Here is an 18,397-nt window from a genome sequence, read left to right as displayed (position 1 = left end):
GGGTTGTCCAGGAATAAAAAAGTTGTCCGTGTGCTACTTCTTGTCTGGGATAGATAATGGGTATCCGCACCTGATTGGATAACTGACCATTACGAACTAAGCCTTCAATTTTGTCCTTTAGATAGTCGCACTCATTTGTATTGTGTCCAATATGTTAGGTTATTTTTACTATTATTTTTAGGTTAATTTTTAGTGTGATTTTAATTTAGTTCTACTCTTGTTTGGAGCAATTTTATGATTTTTATCTTTTATTTTTGCAGATTTAAAATAGAAGAAGATTAAAAAAAATTTAAAGGAATAAGATTTAAAAAAAATAAAAAGATCTCACAAAAAAATGAACTATTAAATAGAGAAAATTGTGCAAAAAAAATAAAGCTAAAACTTCAAGCCTAAATTAGACTATATTCTGGTCAGATTTTGGAGAAAGTCAAAACATAAAAGTTCTAGATCTCTCTTTTATCTTTCTGAAACATCTTGAATCGTCCAATTCCGAGCAATATCGAGAGAGTTATGGCCAAAATACTATCAGTCAACGCAGTAGAAAACTCACCGCCCCTTCTAATCCTAAGTAGAATAGTTTTTTTCAGCGTTTTTTTTATTTTTTTATCATTTTTCGGCTATAAAAGAAGTGGACTTCAATAATTTTCAAGAAGCAATTTAGAAGGAAACTTTATGCAGAAAAAAGAGTACGAATTTCAGAGACCGAATTCAATACTGGAGGCATTCGTCAGAGGGTTTTCAACATTCTCTTCTTCTCTATTTTCTTAAGTCAATATGTGTGATTTTGCTATAATAAACATGAGTAGCTAAACACTTAATTAGGGTCTAGATGGACATTTTTTGACATTGTTTTATGGTTCTAATATGATTTTATTTTCCCTCAATTTCTATGTATTCTATTTCATTCGTACTTAATTACTTTTAATTGCATGAACACAATTAACTGTTTATGATTTTGATGCGAGATCTGAGAAGTAAGTGTCAATTATGCTATAGTGAAATAGAACTAAATTTCGATATAGGACGAGAGTACTTGTATGATTTAGATAGCTTATAGGGTCTCTGCATTTAATGTCGGTTACATGTTTAATTTATTACAAGAGTAGAAAATTTGCATGTAATTGAAGTTTATATATCTAAGAAGACTATAAATTACCTTAGTAAAACTGCTATTAAATAGAAATTCAAAATAGGAAGATAATCATATTAGGCCATAATCAATAGATATAGTTAAATAGAACTAAATTTCGATATAGGACAAGAGTACCTGTATGGTTTAGATAGCTTATAGGATTTCTGTATTTAATGCCTGTTACATGTTTAATTTATCACGAGAGTAGAAAATTTGCATGTAATTGAGGTTTATATATCTAAGAAAACTATAAATTACCTTAGTAAATCTGCTAATAAAAGAAATTGGAAATAGGAAGATAATCATATTAGACCATAATCAATAGATACAATTGAAATCGAAAGCCCTAACTTTAATCATTGTTAATTTCCTTTTACTTTATTTGCTTCTTAATTTCACTATTTCTTTAGTGTTTATAAATTTAATTTTCTCTTAATTTTTACATAACCAAATAGAAGTAAAGATTTAATTTTAAAGTACTTAACTACAATTCTTGTGGGATCGATTAACAATGATTAAAGTTAGGACTTTCGATTTCAATTGTATCTATTGACTATGGCCTAATATGATTATCTTCATATTTCAAATTTCTATGCAATAGCAAGTTTACTAAGGTAATTTATAATCTTCTTAGATATATAAACCTCAATGATAAATTAAACATGCAACAGACATTAAACGCAGAAACCCTATAAGCTATCTAAATCATACAGGTACTCTCGTCCTATATCGAAATTCAGTTTTATTTCACTATTGCATAATTGACACTCACTTCTCAAATCTCGCATCAAAATTATAGACAGTTAATAGGTGATCAGGCAATTTAAAGTAATTAAGTACGAATGAAATAGAATACATAGAAATTGAGGGAAAATAAAATCATATTAAAACCATAAAACAATGTCAAACAATATCCATCTAGATCTTAATTAAGTGTTTAGTTATTCATGTTTATTATAGCAAAATCACACATATTAACTTAAGAAAAAAGAAGAAAATAGAGAAAAAGAGAATGTTTAAAACCCTCTGACGAATGCCTCCAGTATTGAATTCGGTTTCTGAAATTTGTACTCATTTTTCTGCCTTTAATTTCCTTTTGAATACTTCTTGAAAATTATTGAAGTCCACTTCTTTTATAGCCACAATATCACCATGGTATTAACTCCTGTTACTCGGGTCCCTTCAGTGTTTTCCACTTTTAAACATTCACATTATTATTAATATATTTTTTTTATTAAATTATTAAATAACACATTAAATTTTAGAGTAAAAATTGATATAAAAATGTTACAAAATTACTTTTTGTGTCAAATATAGTTCAATTTTTACATCTATCATAATAATGATGTATTGGGCATATGATTTTCAAACAAACACGCACTAAACATATGTCAAATTTGACTAGACCCAAACAAAATGTGTCAGTCTAGTCTTGTTAGGTGTTACAATATATAACAAACCCAATAAGAAAATACAGAGCACAACCAAAGTCAAGAAGATTACCTTAATATTAGCTTTAACTTTTCTCCACTAGGGACAGGGGCGCACATTTGTTTTCTCACACTAGCGGTGTGTCCGATGGTCCCTATGCCACCGCATTTTCCCTTCCTCCTCTCTTAATTCTTCGATCAAAATTTTTAAGACAATTAGACAAAGCATATTTATGACAGGCCCATTTGAGAAGAACAAATATATCTAATTAAGACAACCCTTATTATACATATCTTTTTCTTTCCATCACCTATATCTTTGAGATATTCAAAATACTAACTAAATAGTAGCAAATGTATACGAAGTTATGATAACAACTGATTTCTGGTTGTAAATTTTTACCCTATACAATCTTTTACTGATTCTTAAAACCCAATGCTGAAAATTATATTACTTTTCATACCATAATATAAGACCTAACAAAGCAAATCCAATCATTTTTTCAAGAAGTTATTTCACAAAGGGACTGAGCAATGATGCTAACAGAGAGGACCGAGACATTCATAATCAATAATCTGGAAACCAAGAGCAAAATATGGAGAATGTACTTCTTTCATGGATGTTAACAAGCTGTTCCAAGAAAGAGTTTCTCAAAAACACAGATTAATAATGAACAATTAATGTGTGCAAGCTTCTGAAAAACAGGATCCCATATGGGTGCACACATCATTAGTGTTCATGAAAACCAATGTAAGAATTACCCATATACATCATGCTGGTTTGGGATAATCACATGACTGAGCTGCCAAGTTTATATCCGACAAAACAAGTCCCTAATTAATTCACAATCACCATATACTTACAATATAGTAGGACTAATCGGCTTTCAGCCTTTAATTTAATTAAACTAAAATCAAAACACGAGACATCACATTGCCAAAGCCTTTAATTCACAATCTTACTGTAATTGAACTACAAAAACTACAGACAGAGATAGATATAAATTATATATAGAGAGAGTTTAGAAACCAGAATTAGGACGACGGCTGCTTGGTTTTTGAGTTCCAGATACATTACCACCAGAGACCTCTTCTTTCTTCATCCAAACCATTCGAGTATTTTCTAGTTTATGTACTGCGCGACCAGGGAAACTCTTATACCCATATCTACTGGACTCCCGATAACCACGATAGTGATGGGCGCTTGTTCTCCTTAACCCATTACCATTTTCCCCAGTTCCACCATTTAGAGAAAAAACACTAAATTTAGGTACGATAGTATCAATCTGATCAAAACCATTGTTCTCAATCTCTGCCTTTAAGTCACTTCTGGTTCCAGGCAAACCCCCAAGTTTGAGAACAACATCAGCTGTGTGATTCAAATCACTGCCCTCTGCCTGATTTTCACTTCTGCTTCCATGGTTTACTGAATGCCCCTCTTCTAAGGTGAGATAAATTTTCCTACCATTTGCACTTGCAGACACTGATTTGTTATGAGCTCTCTGATTCAAATTACTGCTCTCTGCCCTAGTTTTAGTTTTAGTTTTAGTTTTACCTTTACCTCTACTTTCTGTGCTTCTTCTCCCTGACACTTGTTCTTTCTCGCCATTCTCATTCACATTCACATTCACCGCCACAGCTTCGTTTTCAGGGATCCCCTTTTCAACCCTAACATAAATCATAGACGAATCCCCAACCTTTGCTTTGATACGAGTCGAAATTTTTCCGATTCTTCGGTTCCTCATCCCTGATATGTCTTTCCTGTTCCCTTCCGTCAATGGCGTCTGCACCACAACTTCCTTTCCTGCAACCTCCTTCTCTACCATCGCAGACGAAACCCTGAATTTCGTATCGATATCAGCCCGCTCTGCCCTAAATTCACCTTTCTTTGGTCTGCTTCTTTGATTTCCTCTCTTTTTCATCTCTCCCTTCTCGTCATTCGCCAAAGGAAACTGCACCTCAATCCCCTCTCCGACTACCTCTTTCTGAAGCTTGTTTCCCTTGCATTTCTTCTTCTTCTTCTTCTTCGACTTAGCTTCCTCGCCTTCTTCTCCCACTTGATCAGCACTATCAACTCCTCCGATGACAACGATCTCCGATACTGTCCGAGTGACAGCGTTGTGGTGATCTTGCTCTTGTTGTTGCTTTAATTGCTTTTCTTTGAGCCAACGCTCCTGAAGTTGACACAGAGTGACGTAATTGGAGGGAAAAGAGGTCTTCTTCTTCTCGTCCTCCATTTTTACAAAACCACCACCACCACCACCGATTTCTTCTTCTTCCTAACTAAGACACAGTCATCTCTCATCGATCCCAATTTCCCAAATCCAATCATCATTATTACTTCATTCACAAGAAACCTATCAATTCCGAGGAACTACTTTTTCTATTTCTTTTCAAAAAAAAACAAATAAATAAATAAATTCTTTTCAATTTTTTTTTTTTAAAAAAATAGAATTTGTTTTGTCCTTTATTGAGATATTTATAGGGATAAATTTTTAGTTTTTTTATTTTTATACGTGGAGCGGAATTTTTTTTTTTAAATTATTTTGTTTTTTTTTTAAAAAAATACTGTGTATAGTGTTAAGTTTTTACTGTTATTTTTTAGTTATTTCACTGTTGTTTTTAGAAGTTCTGTTTTGTGTTCAACTATTGTTTTATAAAAATATAGTAATTTTGAAAAAATTTCTGTATGATTGTATTTTTGTGAAAATTAACCAAAATTTCAGTATTTTTGTAAATTTATCTATTTATATAGTTTTGAATAAAAAAAAAAAGGGGATCTTACAAAAGTGCCTAATTTTTTGTTATTTTTATATTTTTACTATCACACTCTTTTTTTTATATTTTTATTGTACTAAGTTTTTAAAAATACCGTGTTGAAGTTTTAAATTACAAAAATATTAATTTTTAGTAAAATAAAAAAATAACTTAAAAACTACTAAAAAATGACTCTAAAATAACTTAACAAACAACTATAAAATAACAAACAGATAACTACTAAGTGACGGAAAATAACAAAAAATAATCTAACTGTAATATGCAAAACAATATCAACTCCTCAATATGTTTTTGTATTATGATTTTTTTACTTAGTTTTGACAACTTTATTTATCTTTTTATACTACTACATTACTGTTTTTAGAGCAATTTGCGGCGAAACCCCCTTATGTTTTAATTTTTATACACTTAATCCCCTCTTTTTTTTTGGCAAAATTCCCTTATGTTTTAATTTTTATACACTTAAACTCCTTATCATTTTTTTGTGGCAAAACTCTCTTATGTTTTAATTTTTATACATTTAACCTCCTTATATTTTTTTTGTTGGCAAAATTTCCTTATATTTATTTTTCTTTGTAAATTTGACACGCCAGCTAAATATTATCGTTAAATATCAACTAGAAGACCAGTGTATACACCAATGTATATGTAACAGTAAAATCTTGAGTTAGTGATAGAAGACCAGTGTATACACCAATGTATATGTAACAGTAAAATCTTGAGTTAGTGATAGTTAAAATGATAATTTATTTTTTAAAAGTTAAATAAATAATTACATTAATAATAGAAATAATAAAATCTTATAATTTCAAAATGAAGTATATAATATAATGAGTAATATATAATTAATATGTCAATATCTACTACTGCACATTGTGTCAGTTAGAAAAAACAAAAAACATTATCTTTGTATTTTAATAAAATGTGTCCAAAAATGAACTAAATATATGTATTTAAACTACAAAGCAACACACATACAACCAAAAAAGTTATCATGAAGAAACTAAAAATATATACTATAAAAAATACATGTGAATAAAAAAATAACTGTTGAACAAAAAAAATTGTGAAAACCATTTAAAATAACTAAAAAATAACAAAACAAATGATAATATATATACAACAACAAAAAATTGTGTGGAATAAACTAAAAAAATACACCATTAAAAATTCACATAAACTAAACAACAACTGTACAAAAAAATAAATAAAAACAACAGAAAAATAACTATAAAACACCTAAACAACAATGTTATCCGTGTTTTCGACAACAGACACGTGGAATCCTAGTCAGCATCAAAGGTCCACCAATAGGCCCCCAAGGAAGACAATTTGGGCCAAGCCCAAATTACATAGGACCTTCCAAGAACACACCTTAGCTCTGTGATCAGATGGTCTTCCACCAATAATAGTCCATATTCAGAAGCAATTCCAGTACCGTGATGCCAAAAGGTCAGGCAGCGTGTTCCTGGACGACCAGTCCAGTTTCCTCTTATATTTGAGCACACCAAATGAGGAAATAAATGCTCCTCAGAACTCGACAGAAGATCATATCAAGCTAAAATGGGAAACTACCTGAATGAAGATCAAGCAATTAATTCACGATTAATTGCCCATGATCATAGGATGCAATTTTAACTAATTCAACCACATCTAATAAGCCTAGTCAGCAGATCATCTCCTTCCTGGGCTGAACTTCACAAGACAATCCAAATTATGTAATTCAATATAATCTCCCCATTAGAGGGGAAAAAGGAAACTAAGGCTATGTTTGTTAGGAAGGATGGAGAATAGGAAGGATGGAGAGTTGGTTGAGGATGTAGAATAAGAGGGAGGGAGAGGAGAGTAGCAATCCTTTTAAGTTGTTTGGTAGAAGGGATGAAGTGATGGAAGGATGGAGAGTATTTATTTATGAAATTATTATATTGTCCTTAGATGTAATTTTTTTATAATATATTATGAGGGTATATTTATAATTTTAAATAATTAAAGAGGAAGAGTGTGAATCCTTTCATTTATGGAAGGATTTAAAATTAGGAATTTGGAAGGATTTGCTCTCCATCCAACTATCCCTTCCCTCCCCCAATCCCCCTTGCCAAACAATAGATTTGTTGTCTCCTCCTATCTCTCTCCCTTCTCTCCTCTCCATCCACCCACTTCTCCCTCCCACCAAACATAGTGTAAGTGTAATTCTCTTAGCAATATAAATATCTAATGAATCCTTTAGATTAAGGGTTGAACTCTCCTACAATACTTGCTCAGGTAAAATTGAGAACTTATGCTCATTGTATTCCTAAAGGCTTGTCTAGCTTAAGTTACATAATAACATCGACTCATGGACTAAGGCTCGTTAACATCCCATCCACGTAAAAACTATTTGAGTTATTCTAACTCTTTCTCCTTTATTTATTTATTTCTCCAATTCTAATAATTTATAGCTGGTTTTTTGAAAATCTCGGTAAATATTTTGGTGCTTTCATTGAGAACTAAAGGAAGCAGTAATACCATCTGAAGATTACATTCAGTAATCATGGTACTCACCCGTAATAAATCTGGTCTTCACTTCATTGATCCTAATGCCCAGCCAGGAGATGTAAAAGATCAGAACGGGGAAACTAGCCATCACGAAGATCAAGTTGGCAAAGATACAGATCTAGATGCTCCTATATTTAAAGATGATGACTCAGAAGAGAACAGTTTTGATGATGCTGATGACAGTCTTAATGAAACCTCAAAAGATGATCCTTAAGACACACCGAAAGATAATCATTAGGATAAAATTATTGAAGATAGTGTTAGAGACAATGACACTCTTGACGAGTCCGATCGCGTGGTCGCCATGGCCAAAAAGTTCTAGTTAACTGAAAGTAAGTTGTCTCGTTAGATCGATTTAATGAGATAGTGCTTGGAAAGATGATAAGAATGGAGGTCGTGATGACAACCCTGACCAAAGGGATCCCTAATGTGCAAACACCTTCAGCACTAGATACTCCTGGAAGAGTGGATCCAAAAGATCCTATAACCTCAAATCCTCACAAGGATAAAGGGAAAGGGATAATATGTGAAACATTGAAGAAAAATCCTTCGACTAAACAGCAAAAGAAGTCTAAAACTATTGCCCAACCTCAACAGATAAGAAAGGAAACCATGCTTCCGGGCAAGGTGACTAGACTAATTCTAGAGGTAGAGTCACATAGAAAGATAAGGTTGATGTTGGAGTCAAGAAGTCTGCTTCCAGGAAGGACAAGCATCATCACAACAACTCCACAAGTCAAAGCGATGATGTTGATGAGGTGTATCTGGTCTCAGGCAGCAACAGTGGAAGTCTCTCCACAACTAATCTTCGAAGAAGATTAAACGAGAAAAAATAGAAAGAAAGAGTAGAAAAAGCCAAACCCTGCAGGAATGATTTGAGAAATCATATAAATGATTGTGTTCATGGAAGGGAACCTCAAGTGACAAAACTTAGTGCTTAGAATGCAAAGTCGAAGAGTTGATAAAGCTCACATAGAAGATTTCTAAAAAACAAAATGGTATTATGTCAAATTTTAAAGAAGAAGACTCATATTCATGTGAAAAGAATCATAAATGCACCACTGCTGGAGCGCTTCAGAATTCCTCAAATGGAATTGTACGAAGGCAAGACAAACCCCAAGGACCACTTGTCCAAGTACAATCGCATGATGCAAGTCACTAAGGCTAGTGATGATGTAAAATGTTCTTGCTTTTTTATTGACTTTGAGCAAGTCTGCAAAAAACTGGTGGAAGAGGATATCTCCAGGATCAATCCACAATTGGAGGGACCTACAAGTAATGTCTTAAAAGCAATTTGTAGCAGTGAAGGCATTTGACCTGGAAGCTAATTCCCTAACTAGTATCAAGCAACAACTAGGAGAAAGCCTAAAGAAATACATCCAATGTATGTTGGATGTTGCTGCTAAAACAAAGGTTACTGATGATATGAAGATGGTGGCTTTGACATTAGGATTAACCATAGGATCCTTACTATGGGGGGATATTTAATGCAAAAGAGTAGATACTTTGACCGATTTCTTGACAAGAGCTCAAGGATTCATAAACTTAGAAGAAGCTTATGCTCATGCTTATAGAGTACTTTCAGTACCTTCCACAAACATAGCAGTAACCCAAGCTTCCCAAATGACTACTCCATCAATTTTCCCTCCGACAACTGCCTTTCAACTCTTACCGTTTACGAAGCAAGTGCATCCCCGCAGCCAGCTGCATAGGCTAGTTTTTTAAGATTCAGAGTGGTACGAACTAGATTCAGTGCCGCTCCTAAAAAAATAAACCAAAAAGCAGAAGCTCCAGAGTCCAATGTAAGCTAATCACGGAGAAAGATGAGTTCAAAAGGCCCAAGCCAAAATGATTCTACGAAGAAAAGAAAGACCCAAGAGTCATGATATTCTAAGTACACAAGACTTGTGGATACTCGAGAGAATGTATATAAGGCAACTTGGAATATGGTCCATTACAAGAAGCCTTCACCGATGTACAAGGGAAGAAGACAAAAAAAAAATTATTTGAATAAGAGGTGTGAATACCACAGTGATATAGAGCACACCACTAATGAGTGTGACTATCTAAGGGATGAAATTAAAGGATTGGTTTGAAACAGACATCTGTCCAATTGGGTACCAATCATTTATCCTGGATAGGGGGTTGCACATGGAGCTTTTTATTCCTAGACAACATGGAGCCATTAATCCTCTCCTTAGGGAGTTGGACATCCACAAACTCCTAGAATTCAAGCTCCCAACGCACAAGTCCTTTAGGGGTACAAAATGCTCCAACAGCAAGGCCTGTTGTAGCTCCCGATCCTAGAAATCCATATCCTCCTAGAGCATCCCAGCCTGCGCTTGATGATCATGTAGCAACCACAAAAAAAGGTACTTGAATGAGTTGGATCAAGACAAAACTTGCAATTTAGTACAATTATCTACTCAGTGTCCTCAGATGATGAATTTGCCAATGACTTTCACAAAAGATGACGCCAAGCATGTGCATTTTCACCACAACCACCCTTTGGTGATAGAAGCTCAGATTCTGAATAAAAGAGTTTCTAGAATTCTTGTAGATAATGGAAGCTCTGTCAATATTATTTTCAAAGATGCCTTCAAAGCCATCAGTCTTATGAAAACCAACTTGTTACCTTGTCCAATTCAACTGCAAGGCTTTAATGGAGGCACGCTAATCCCAATGGGAAAAATTCAACTTCCAATGACAATAAATAGGGAAGTCTCCAGAAGCAATGCATTTCTCTTTCAAGTATAGCACTTTTGTAATATTTGACTGCCTAATATCTTATCACGTTATTCTGGGAAGACCATTTCTGGTTGATTTTGGAGCAGTGACATCCATCTGCCACTTATGCTTAAAGTTCCCGGGCGATACTAGAAGCATTGGAACAACCAGAGGCAACCAAAAAAGTGCTAGAAGCTGATACAATGTTTCAACCAAGACTGTTCTCATGGTCCAGGAAGGAAATGTTGCAGAAGCTAGAACATCTTGTTGGGTTTTGTGCCCTAAATAAAACCTATTTCAATATAATCAGATTTACTTATTAATAAAGATTAGAAATAACATCTTATGTTGCATGGTTCACATGATTTATTTCATGATTATATATATAATGTATGAATTCTATTTAAGTCCAGAACATATGAATTTGTTAATGATTATAGTGTTGTCAGCACAGTGGAATATAATCTTAATTATATGTTCGAAAGTTTATTCCCTGATTTGTCAGTTCACTTGGTTTAGACTGACATGATAATCAGCGATAGGTATTCTTACACCTTGGATAAGTGTTATGTCCTTTCTAGGGCATTGGCAAAGTTTACCGGTATCGGATGTATGGAGTATACATCGGGAGGGACCGATGTTGAACTTTGATTAGATATATTAAAATTTACCGTAATATCTATTCAATTCAATATCACCCGTTGATCCTAGATCAAATGATCTTAATCCTGATATGGTTAGGTTCGATCTCAAGAGTATTATACATGTTCTTTGATTTGTTAGTTAAGCCTACTTTTGGGTTAGGGTGATACGTACATTTTGGGAACCTGATAGTTTAGTTGAGTGGGAGCGCTAACATAAATATGGAGTCTATAACTTCTATAGGAATTTAGAAGTGAAACGATGATATCCTTCGAGCTTGGCTAAACAGAGATAAATGGTGGAGATCTCATTTCTCTTCGCTGAAATATCATTTATACGGAGCTAAGTGTTTTAAGGATAAAATACATTGAAGGTGTAACGGTAATTTAGTTCCTATTCAATGTAAATCATCTATTAGAGGGTCATTGATCAAATTAGGATTATAACAATGGATAACTAATGACGTATCTATATCGTGGAACATATAGAGCGTTCTATATGACTGAGAGTGCAATTCCAAGTTCTAAGTGTGGATTCAATAAGGAATTAATAAGTTAAGGAATTTACTTGGTAAATTCGGTTCGACTTATTGGAAGCTCAGTTATATAGGCCCATGGTCCCCATACTAGTTGAGACCATACTGCTTGTAAGACGCAGTTAATTGATTTTAATTAATCAATTATAATTTTAAAGTTAGACTATGTCTAGTTTATGAATTTTCACTAAGCAAGGGCGAAATTATAAAGAAAAGAGATTCTAGGTTTTATTTGTTAATTAAGAGACTTTATATGTCTAATTAATAAATATATTAAATGACAATATTATTTAATAATTATTTTTTAGTTATTAAATAATTAGAGTTGACATTTAAATGGTTCAATTGGAAAATTGGCATTTTTGAGAAAATGGCAATGAAAAATAACAAAATGGAAAAGTTGCAAAGTGAGGCCCAATTTCCTTAAATGGCCGCCCACTATGCAAAAGCCTTTTACTATTTTATTTTTTCATTATTTTAATGCCATACAATTCTAACCTAAACCTAGATGGCATTCTATAAATAGAAAGTGTTGGCTTCAGGAAACTCATGACTTGCACATTGTTTCTTTCAGAGAAAGCTATAGCCACTTTCCTCTCTCTTTTCTTCTCTTCAAATTTCGAAATTCCTTGAGTGATAGAGTAGTGCCAACACACATCAAGTGGTATCTCAATCATAGTGTGTAAGACTGTAGGAGAATCCAAACAACAAAGAAGGAGAATCAACATCAAGGAAGGAGAGAAAAAGATCCAGGTTCAGATCTTGATTATGCTCTGCTACAGAAAGGAATCAAGGGCTAGAGATCTGAACGGAAGGAGTCATTATATTTCGCTGCACCCAATGTAAGGTTTTCTTAAACTCTTATGTGTTTATTTCATGGTTTTAGAATTCATATTAGGATGTTAATGAAACATACTTGGTAGTAAATCTAGATCCTGGTAAAATATTTCCAACACATCTTCCCAGCTAGCACTAAGGGAGGTCCAAGGAGAAGATGAATTAGGTCTACGGGTAGGTGTGGAATGAATAATAGAGCCTGTGGAAGAGGTAGAAGAAGTATGCATTAATGATGAATACCCCACTAAAGTCATCAGAGTGGGAAAGAATCTACCTCCGGCAGTGAAAGAAAAGATTGCCTCTACAGTTAAGGTAAACATTGATGTATTAGCCTAAAGTCCTTCTAACATGAGTGGAGTCAGTCCTCAAGTAATTTGTCATGCATTGAATATAGATCCCACGGCTGATCTAATTTGATAGAAGTGGAGACCCTTAGATACAGTGAGATCGGAAGCAGTGAAGGTAGAAGTAGACAAGTTGACCAACATTGATTTCTTCAGAGAAGCTCTATATCCCATATGGCTAGTCAATCTGGTTTTGGTCCCAAAGCCTAATGGGACACGGAGAATGTGTATAGATTTTACAGATCTAAACAAGGCTTGTCCAAAAGACTACTTCCCACTTTTGTAATTTGATCAGATGGTCGACGTAACCTCAAGGTATGAACTCTTAAGCTTCATGGATGCATACTTTGGTTACAATCAAATCAAAATGCACGTGGCTAACCAAGAGCATACAAGCTTTCAAACTGGCAAAGGAATCAATTGCTACAAGGTCATGTCATTTGGATAGAAGAACGATGTAGCTACCTACCAGCAAATGGTCAACAAAATGTTCAAGAATGTACTGAGGAAGAACATGAAAGTTTATGTCGATGACATGCTGGTGAAATCAAAATCCATGAGCAATCACGAAGATCTCAAAGATGCCTTTTCCATTATCTGGGAGCGTAGAATGAAACTAAACCAAAAGAAATGCACTTTTAGAGTTTTTTTTAAGGAAATTATTGGGTTTCATAGTTAGTTATCGAGGCATTGAGGCAAACCTGGAGAAGATCAAAGCCCTTTTAGACATACCTTCACCCAGAAAACACAAGAATGTTCACAAGTTAGCTGGAAGGATTATTGCACTTAGTAGATTCGTTTCTAAATCTATAGATAAGTGCATACCTTTCTTCAATGTACTTCGAGAAAATAATAAGTTTGAATGGACAATTGAGTGCCCACTTAGTAGATTCGAGAAACTCAAAGAACACCTAACGAAGGCTCTAATATTGTCCAAATCAATTAAGGGAGAGTCGTTATTCTTGTACCTGTCATTGTCAGATCATGCTATAAGTGCCGCCTTAGTGCGAGAAGAAGAAAATGTACAACTTCCAGTTTATTACATGAGCAAAAGATTGTTGGGCGTGGAGTGCAAATATCCTATGATTAAAAACCTTTCCTTTTGCTTACTAATTGATTCATGGAAGTTAAGACCATACTTTCAAGTTGATGCCATTAAGGTATTGACCAACCACCCTCTTTGTCAAGTATTACAAAAGCTAGAGTCATCAGGAAGACTCCTAAAGTGTGCAATGGAGCTAAGCCAATTTGATATACATTATCAACCAAGAATTTCAATCAAAGGTCGAGCCTTAGTAGATTTCATTGTCGAATGCACGGGGATAAATGATGACCCTGAAATGCCAATCTTGAAGTTAGAAGTTTGGAAAATATATGTAGATAGAGCATTAAATGAGAAAGGTTCTGGAGCTGGAATCAATCTAATTTCTTCTCAACAACTTCAACTCCAAAGTGCACTTCAATTTGAATTCGAAGCTTCCAATAATGAAGCTGAACATGAAGCTATGATTGCTGGCTTGCAATTGGCTAAAGAGGTTGGTGCCAAGAACATTGAGCTTTGCAGCGATTCACAGGTAGTTGTCAACCAAGTTTCTGGAGAGTATCAGACGAAAGAAGAGAAGATGGCTAGTTATGTAGCAAAACCCAGGGAGCTATTGAAACATTTTAAGCACTATTCTATGAAGTAAATCCCTAGGGATAAAAATACCTTCGCAGACATGCTAGCTAAATTAGCAATAGATCTAAAAGTGAAAAAAATACGGACTAGTGCCCATCGCACATCTACTTTGTAAAGACCGCTTAGTTTAATTCGGAAATTAGCAGTTAATTAAGATTTAATTATGAAAATTATTTATAGATATTTAAATAATTATTTATGTTGTTATATTTGAATTCTGAATGCATTTTTATGTCATATAGTGAAATTTCATAATTTTGCATTTTCGGTGCCCGGCAACATAGAACGCGGTGTATGGCTCAGTAGAATCACAATTTAGTATTTTAGTATATTGGCGCAGTTTATTTAGACATTGGGAATGTCGGGATTAGTCTGGAATTTAGAGCTTTCCCAAAATACCCTTTAGTACCCTTTATGTTATTTTAGTGTGGAGGGGCAAAATGGTCATTTTGCCCCATTGATGTTTTGTCCGTTAGTGGTTTTTATTAATCTTAATTATGTGTTTTATTCATTAAATCTTGGCTGGTGGTATTATGATAAAATCAATTTTTATAACTCTTATTTTATCAAAAATCAAAGAAAATAGCAAAATTGCATTTTCTCTCTCTCTCTCTCTCTCTCTCTCTCTCTCTCTCTCTCTCTCTCTCTCTCTCTCTCTCTCTCTCTTTCGGCCTTGCTTGGGAGCTGCTAGGGCTGTGATTTTCTTTGCAAATTCAAGTAATTTCCATCAATCTTAGAGTAATTCTAGTGGAGGTAATCCTTGTTCAAGTTTTTCCTTGGTTTCTTGAAGTTTAAGAAAAAATGATTTAGTTGCATGCTTAGTTTGTGATTGTTGTTGCTGCTGTAATTATGTGTTGTTCTCTGTAGTTAACATATGTTTAATGGAGTGAAATAGAATAGGTTTTGATGCATGTTGAGTTGATTTTAAGTAAGTTTGAAGTTTTGAGCTAAATCTTGATTTTAATGGTGAAATGATGCAATCTGTTGCTGTGTTGTTTGTAGTTGTTTGCTGTTGTTTTCAGAGACTTAGTTATGCTTATTTGGGTAGGTTCAAGTAGGTTTGGATGCATGTTAGTGGGGTTTAGCCAAGCTTGAGTTTTGAATTCAAAGCTTGGAGCTTTAATGACGTTTTTTGTATCTGTGATTACTGGGTTGTTTTGATGCTTTGGGAATGTTCTTTGGGGTATTTAGAACAGGTCTGGAAGGTTGCATGAGGTTTGGGTTTGATTTGAGTGAGAATTGAATTTTTGAAAATTCCTACACTGAACCAGAATTCCAGTTCAGGGAAGCCATCAGCAACCGGTCGACCGGTTGGGGCTTCCAGGAATTTTCCAGAACCAGAATTCCGGTTGTAGAACCGGTCTACAGGTTGGGACAATCCTGGGAACCCTAGTTCTTCCCATTTTTGTGTTGTTTAGGGTATTTCCATGCTTTTTATCGATAGGGAAACTTTTAGTTTCTAGTTTAAGTCCCCGGAAAGTGATTTAGCGTGTCACTTATCAGTGTGTGATTATTTGGTTTAGGAGCCTGTAATTCCCCGAGCAGTTCGTTCCACTCAGGTTGATCGGCACACCTGAATTCAGAATTAAGGTAAGATTAGTACAACAGTATGCATATGTATTTACATGTTTAGCGTGCATGTTAGGAAGCCTATTAGATTACATTAGATATGTATGTTGGCTTCGTACCATTCGACAGTATCACATCGGTAAGGCTAGAGTATGACTAGCGGCTGGAGTATGACCGGTGTACCGAGTATAGGCTGATATTATGGTCGATGGTACTGTACTGTTTGACTGTATCACATCGATAAAGCTAGAGTATGACTAGCAGCTAGAGTATGACTAGTGTACCGAGTATAGGCTGATACTGTAACACATCGGTAAGGCTAGAGTATGACTAGGAGCTGGAGTATGACCAGTGTACTGAGTATAGGCTGTTACTCTATCAAAAGTACCGTCATACGAACGTTCGAGACTCAGTACCGTGTGAGACACGGGGATTAGGGTTGTGGTCAGGGGTATGGGCGTCTGATCATAACCCGGGTTTTATGTATGTTTATGATTTATGCTTTTCTTACTGACTCTGTCGACTCACAGTGCTATGTTTATGTGTAGGTAAGGGCAAGGCCAAAGCTGAGGAACCGTGAGGACGAGCCGATGAAGATTGTACATGTCGGGGCGGTTAGGCATGGAGAGTACGATCCTCGGGACAACAGCGCTTTTGTAGTTAGTCGCTGGGCGACAAATATTTTGTAAAGAATTAGTAAACTTTTGTAAAGTATTTTGTAATCGGGATCCCGAATATTTTGTATGTATTATATAAGTTTTAATTCATAAGAAAAATTTTAATTAATCACGATTTTCATAAACCTCGTTGATTAGCAATGAGTTGCACAGTACGTTTAAAAATCACGTAAACACGCCTATGCTAGTTAGGGTGCTACAATTTGGTATCAGAGCCGCCAGGTTGTCTTTCGAAGATCGTCACGACATGTACAATTATCATCAGCAGTTAACTCGTTCTACGGTTCAGTAAGCTTTTATTGCTTTAGTAGTTTATTTAATTTTTATGAAATAAGAAAAGCCTGTTAGGAAGCATGTTAGTAGCCTGATAGTAGAATAGGCGCATGTTTTTAATTTTCAAATTAAGCGGCATTGGTAAGCTCTCATTGATCATGACCTGATATGACAACTCTTAGTTTCGTAGGCTGTTCAGACTAGATGGACGCCATGCGAAATACTAGGAGTCCGGGAACCTCGGTCTGGTCAAATCAAGGTCAGGGAGGTCAGTTTCCCCCAAATGCTCGGGGCCGAGGTAGAGGTCCCAGGGACAGGGCTCGTGGTCAGGGTGAGGTTAACCCGCCACAGGCTGCCCAGGCTGCCCAAGCCACTCAAGGAGCCCAGAATTGGAAAAATAGGTTTGCAGAAATGCAAGCCAGAATTGAGGAACAAAATAATGAGCTCCTGCTGTGCATGTACCAGAAATTCCAGTGGCACCTGCCTCTGTTGTCCAGGCCGAACCAGTGGTAGCGGTAAATAGAATGGAACCTCTGTATGAAAGGTTCCGCAAGCAGGCACCTCCAGTTTTTCTGGGAGGTTTGAACGTCGTGAAAGCCGAGCAGTGGCTAACTGTGATCACCAGGATTTTGAATTTTATGGGTGTCACCGGGAATGACAGAGTGGTGTGTGCCACATTTCAGTTTCAAGAGGACGCTCTTGTCTGGTGGGACATGGTGTCTATGATACATGATGTCACAACGATGACCTGGGAAAAGTTCCAGGAACTTTTCAATGCGAAGTATTACAATGAGGCCGTCAGAAGTGTCAAGAGGAAAGATTTTACCCACCTGACCCAGAAAGAAAATATGAGTGTGACGGAATATACAACGCAGTTTGATCGGTTGGCGAGGTTGGCCTCGGGAATTGTGCCAACCGATTTCAGTAAGAAGGAAAAATACCTTGATGGACTGAATGTGAAGATCAAGCATGACCTGATGATTACTACAGACGAACATACCACCTATGATGAGATGGTGGAAAAAGCATTGCGAGCTGAAGGCGCAGTTGGGTGTATGATTGAGTCAGTTAGGACTCCCGGGAGTGGCAGGGCTCCTACCCTTCCTGCATCAGGCTTTAGCAGGGGAGGTAGTGGTTCGGCCATGGACCAGAAGAGGAAAGCATCCACTGCAACCGGTGGCTCGGGTTAGAACAAGAGATTCTGGGGGAACCAGAGTCGAGCCGGTCGTCAGGGTAGTGC

At 35.5% G+C, this 18,397-nt stretch overlaps 2 protein-coding genes across 2 annotated transcripts; one reads left to right on the top strand and one right to left on the bottom strand.

Annotated features, from left to right (window-relative positions):
- Positions 1–3,329: 3,329 nt before the first annotated feature.
- On the bottom strand, positions 3,330–5,009 carry LOC115713481 (uncharacterized). Its single transcript, XM_030641968.2, has one exon. The coding sequence runs from the start codon at positions 4,797–4,799 to the stop codon at positions 3,585–3,587; it is 1,215 nt and encodes a 404-aa protein (XP_030497828.2). The 5' UTR covers positions 4,800–5,009; the 3' UTR covers positions 3,330–3,584.
- An 8,426-nt stretch (positions 5,010–13,435) lies between these two features.
- On the top strand, positions 13,436–14,648 carry LOC115723469 (uncharacterized). The gene is made up of 2 exons (XM_030652964.1): positions 13,436–13,565; positions 13,636–14,648. The coding sequence occupies exons 1-2, from the start codon at positions 13,436–13,438 to the stop codon at positions 14,646–14,648; spliced, it is 1,143 nt and encodes a 380-aa protein (XP_030508824.1).
- Positions 14,649–18,397: the final 3,749 nt, after the last annotated feature.

The sequence above is a fragment of the Cannabis sativa genome, chromosome X, assembly GCF_029168945.1.
Source record: "Cannabis sativa cultivar Pink pepper isolate KNU-18-1 chromosome X, ASM2916894v1, whole genome shotgun sequence".
NCBI lineage: Eukaryota > Viridiplantae > Streptophyta > Magnoliopsida > Rosales > Cannabaceae > Cannabis > Cannabis sativa.
The sequence above is the reverse complement of the archived record's forward strand: the minus strand, read 5'-3'. Positions and strand labels throughout refer to the sequence as shown.

What these genes read in the sequence shown, in the direction of transcription:
- LOC115713481 (XM_030641968.2), bottom strand. Translation starts at nt 4,799, where the DNA reads ATGGAGGACGAGAAGAAGAAGACCTCTTTTCCCTCCAATTACGTCACT.
- LOC115723469 (XM_030652964.1), top strand. Translation starts at nt 13,436, where the DNA reads ATGGTCAACAAAATGTTCAAGAATGTACTGAGGAAGAACATGAAAGTT. An exon ending in CTTTTCCATTATCTGGGAGC is followed by an intron (nt 13,566 to 13,635) that starts GTAGAATGAAAC and finishes TGGGTTTCATAG; the next exon opens with TTAGTTATCGAGGCATTGAG.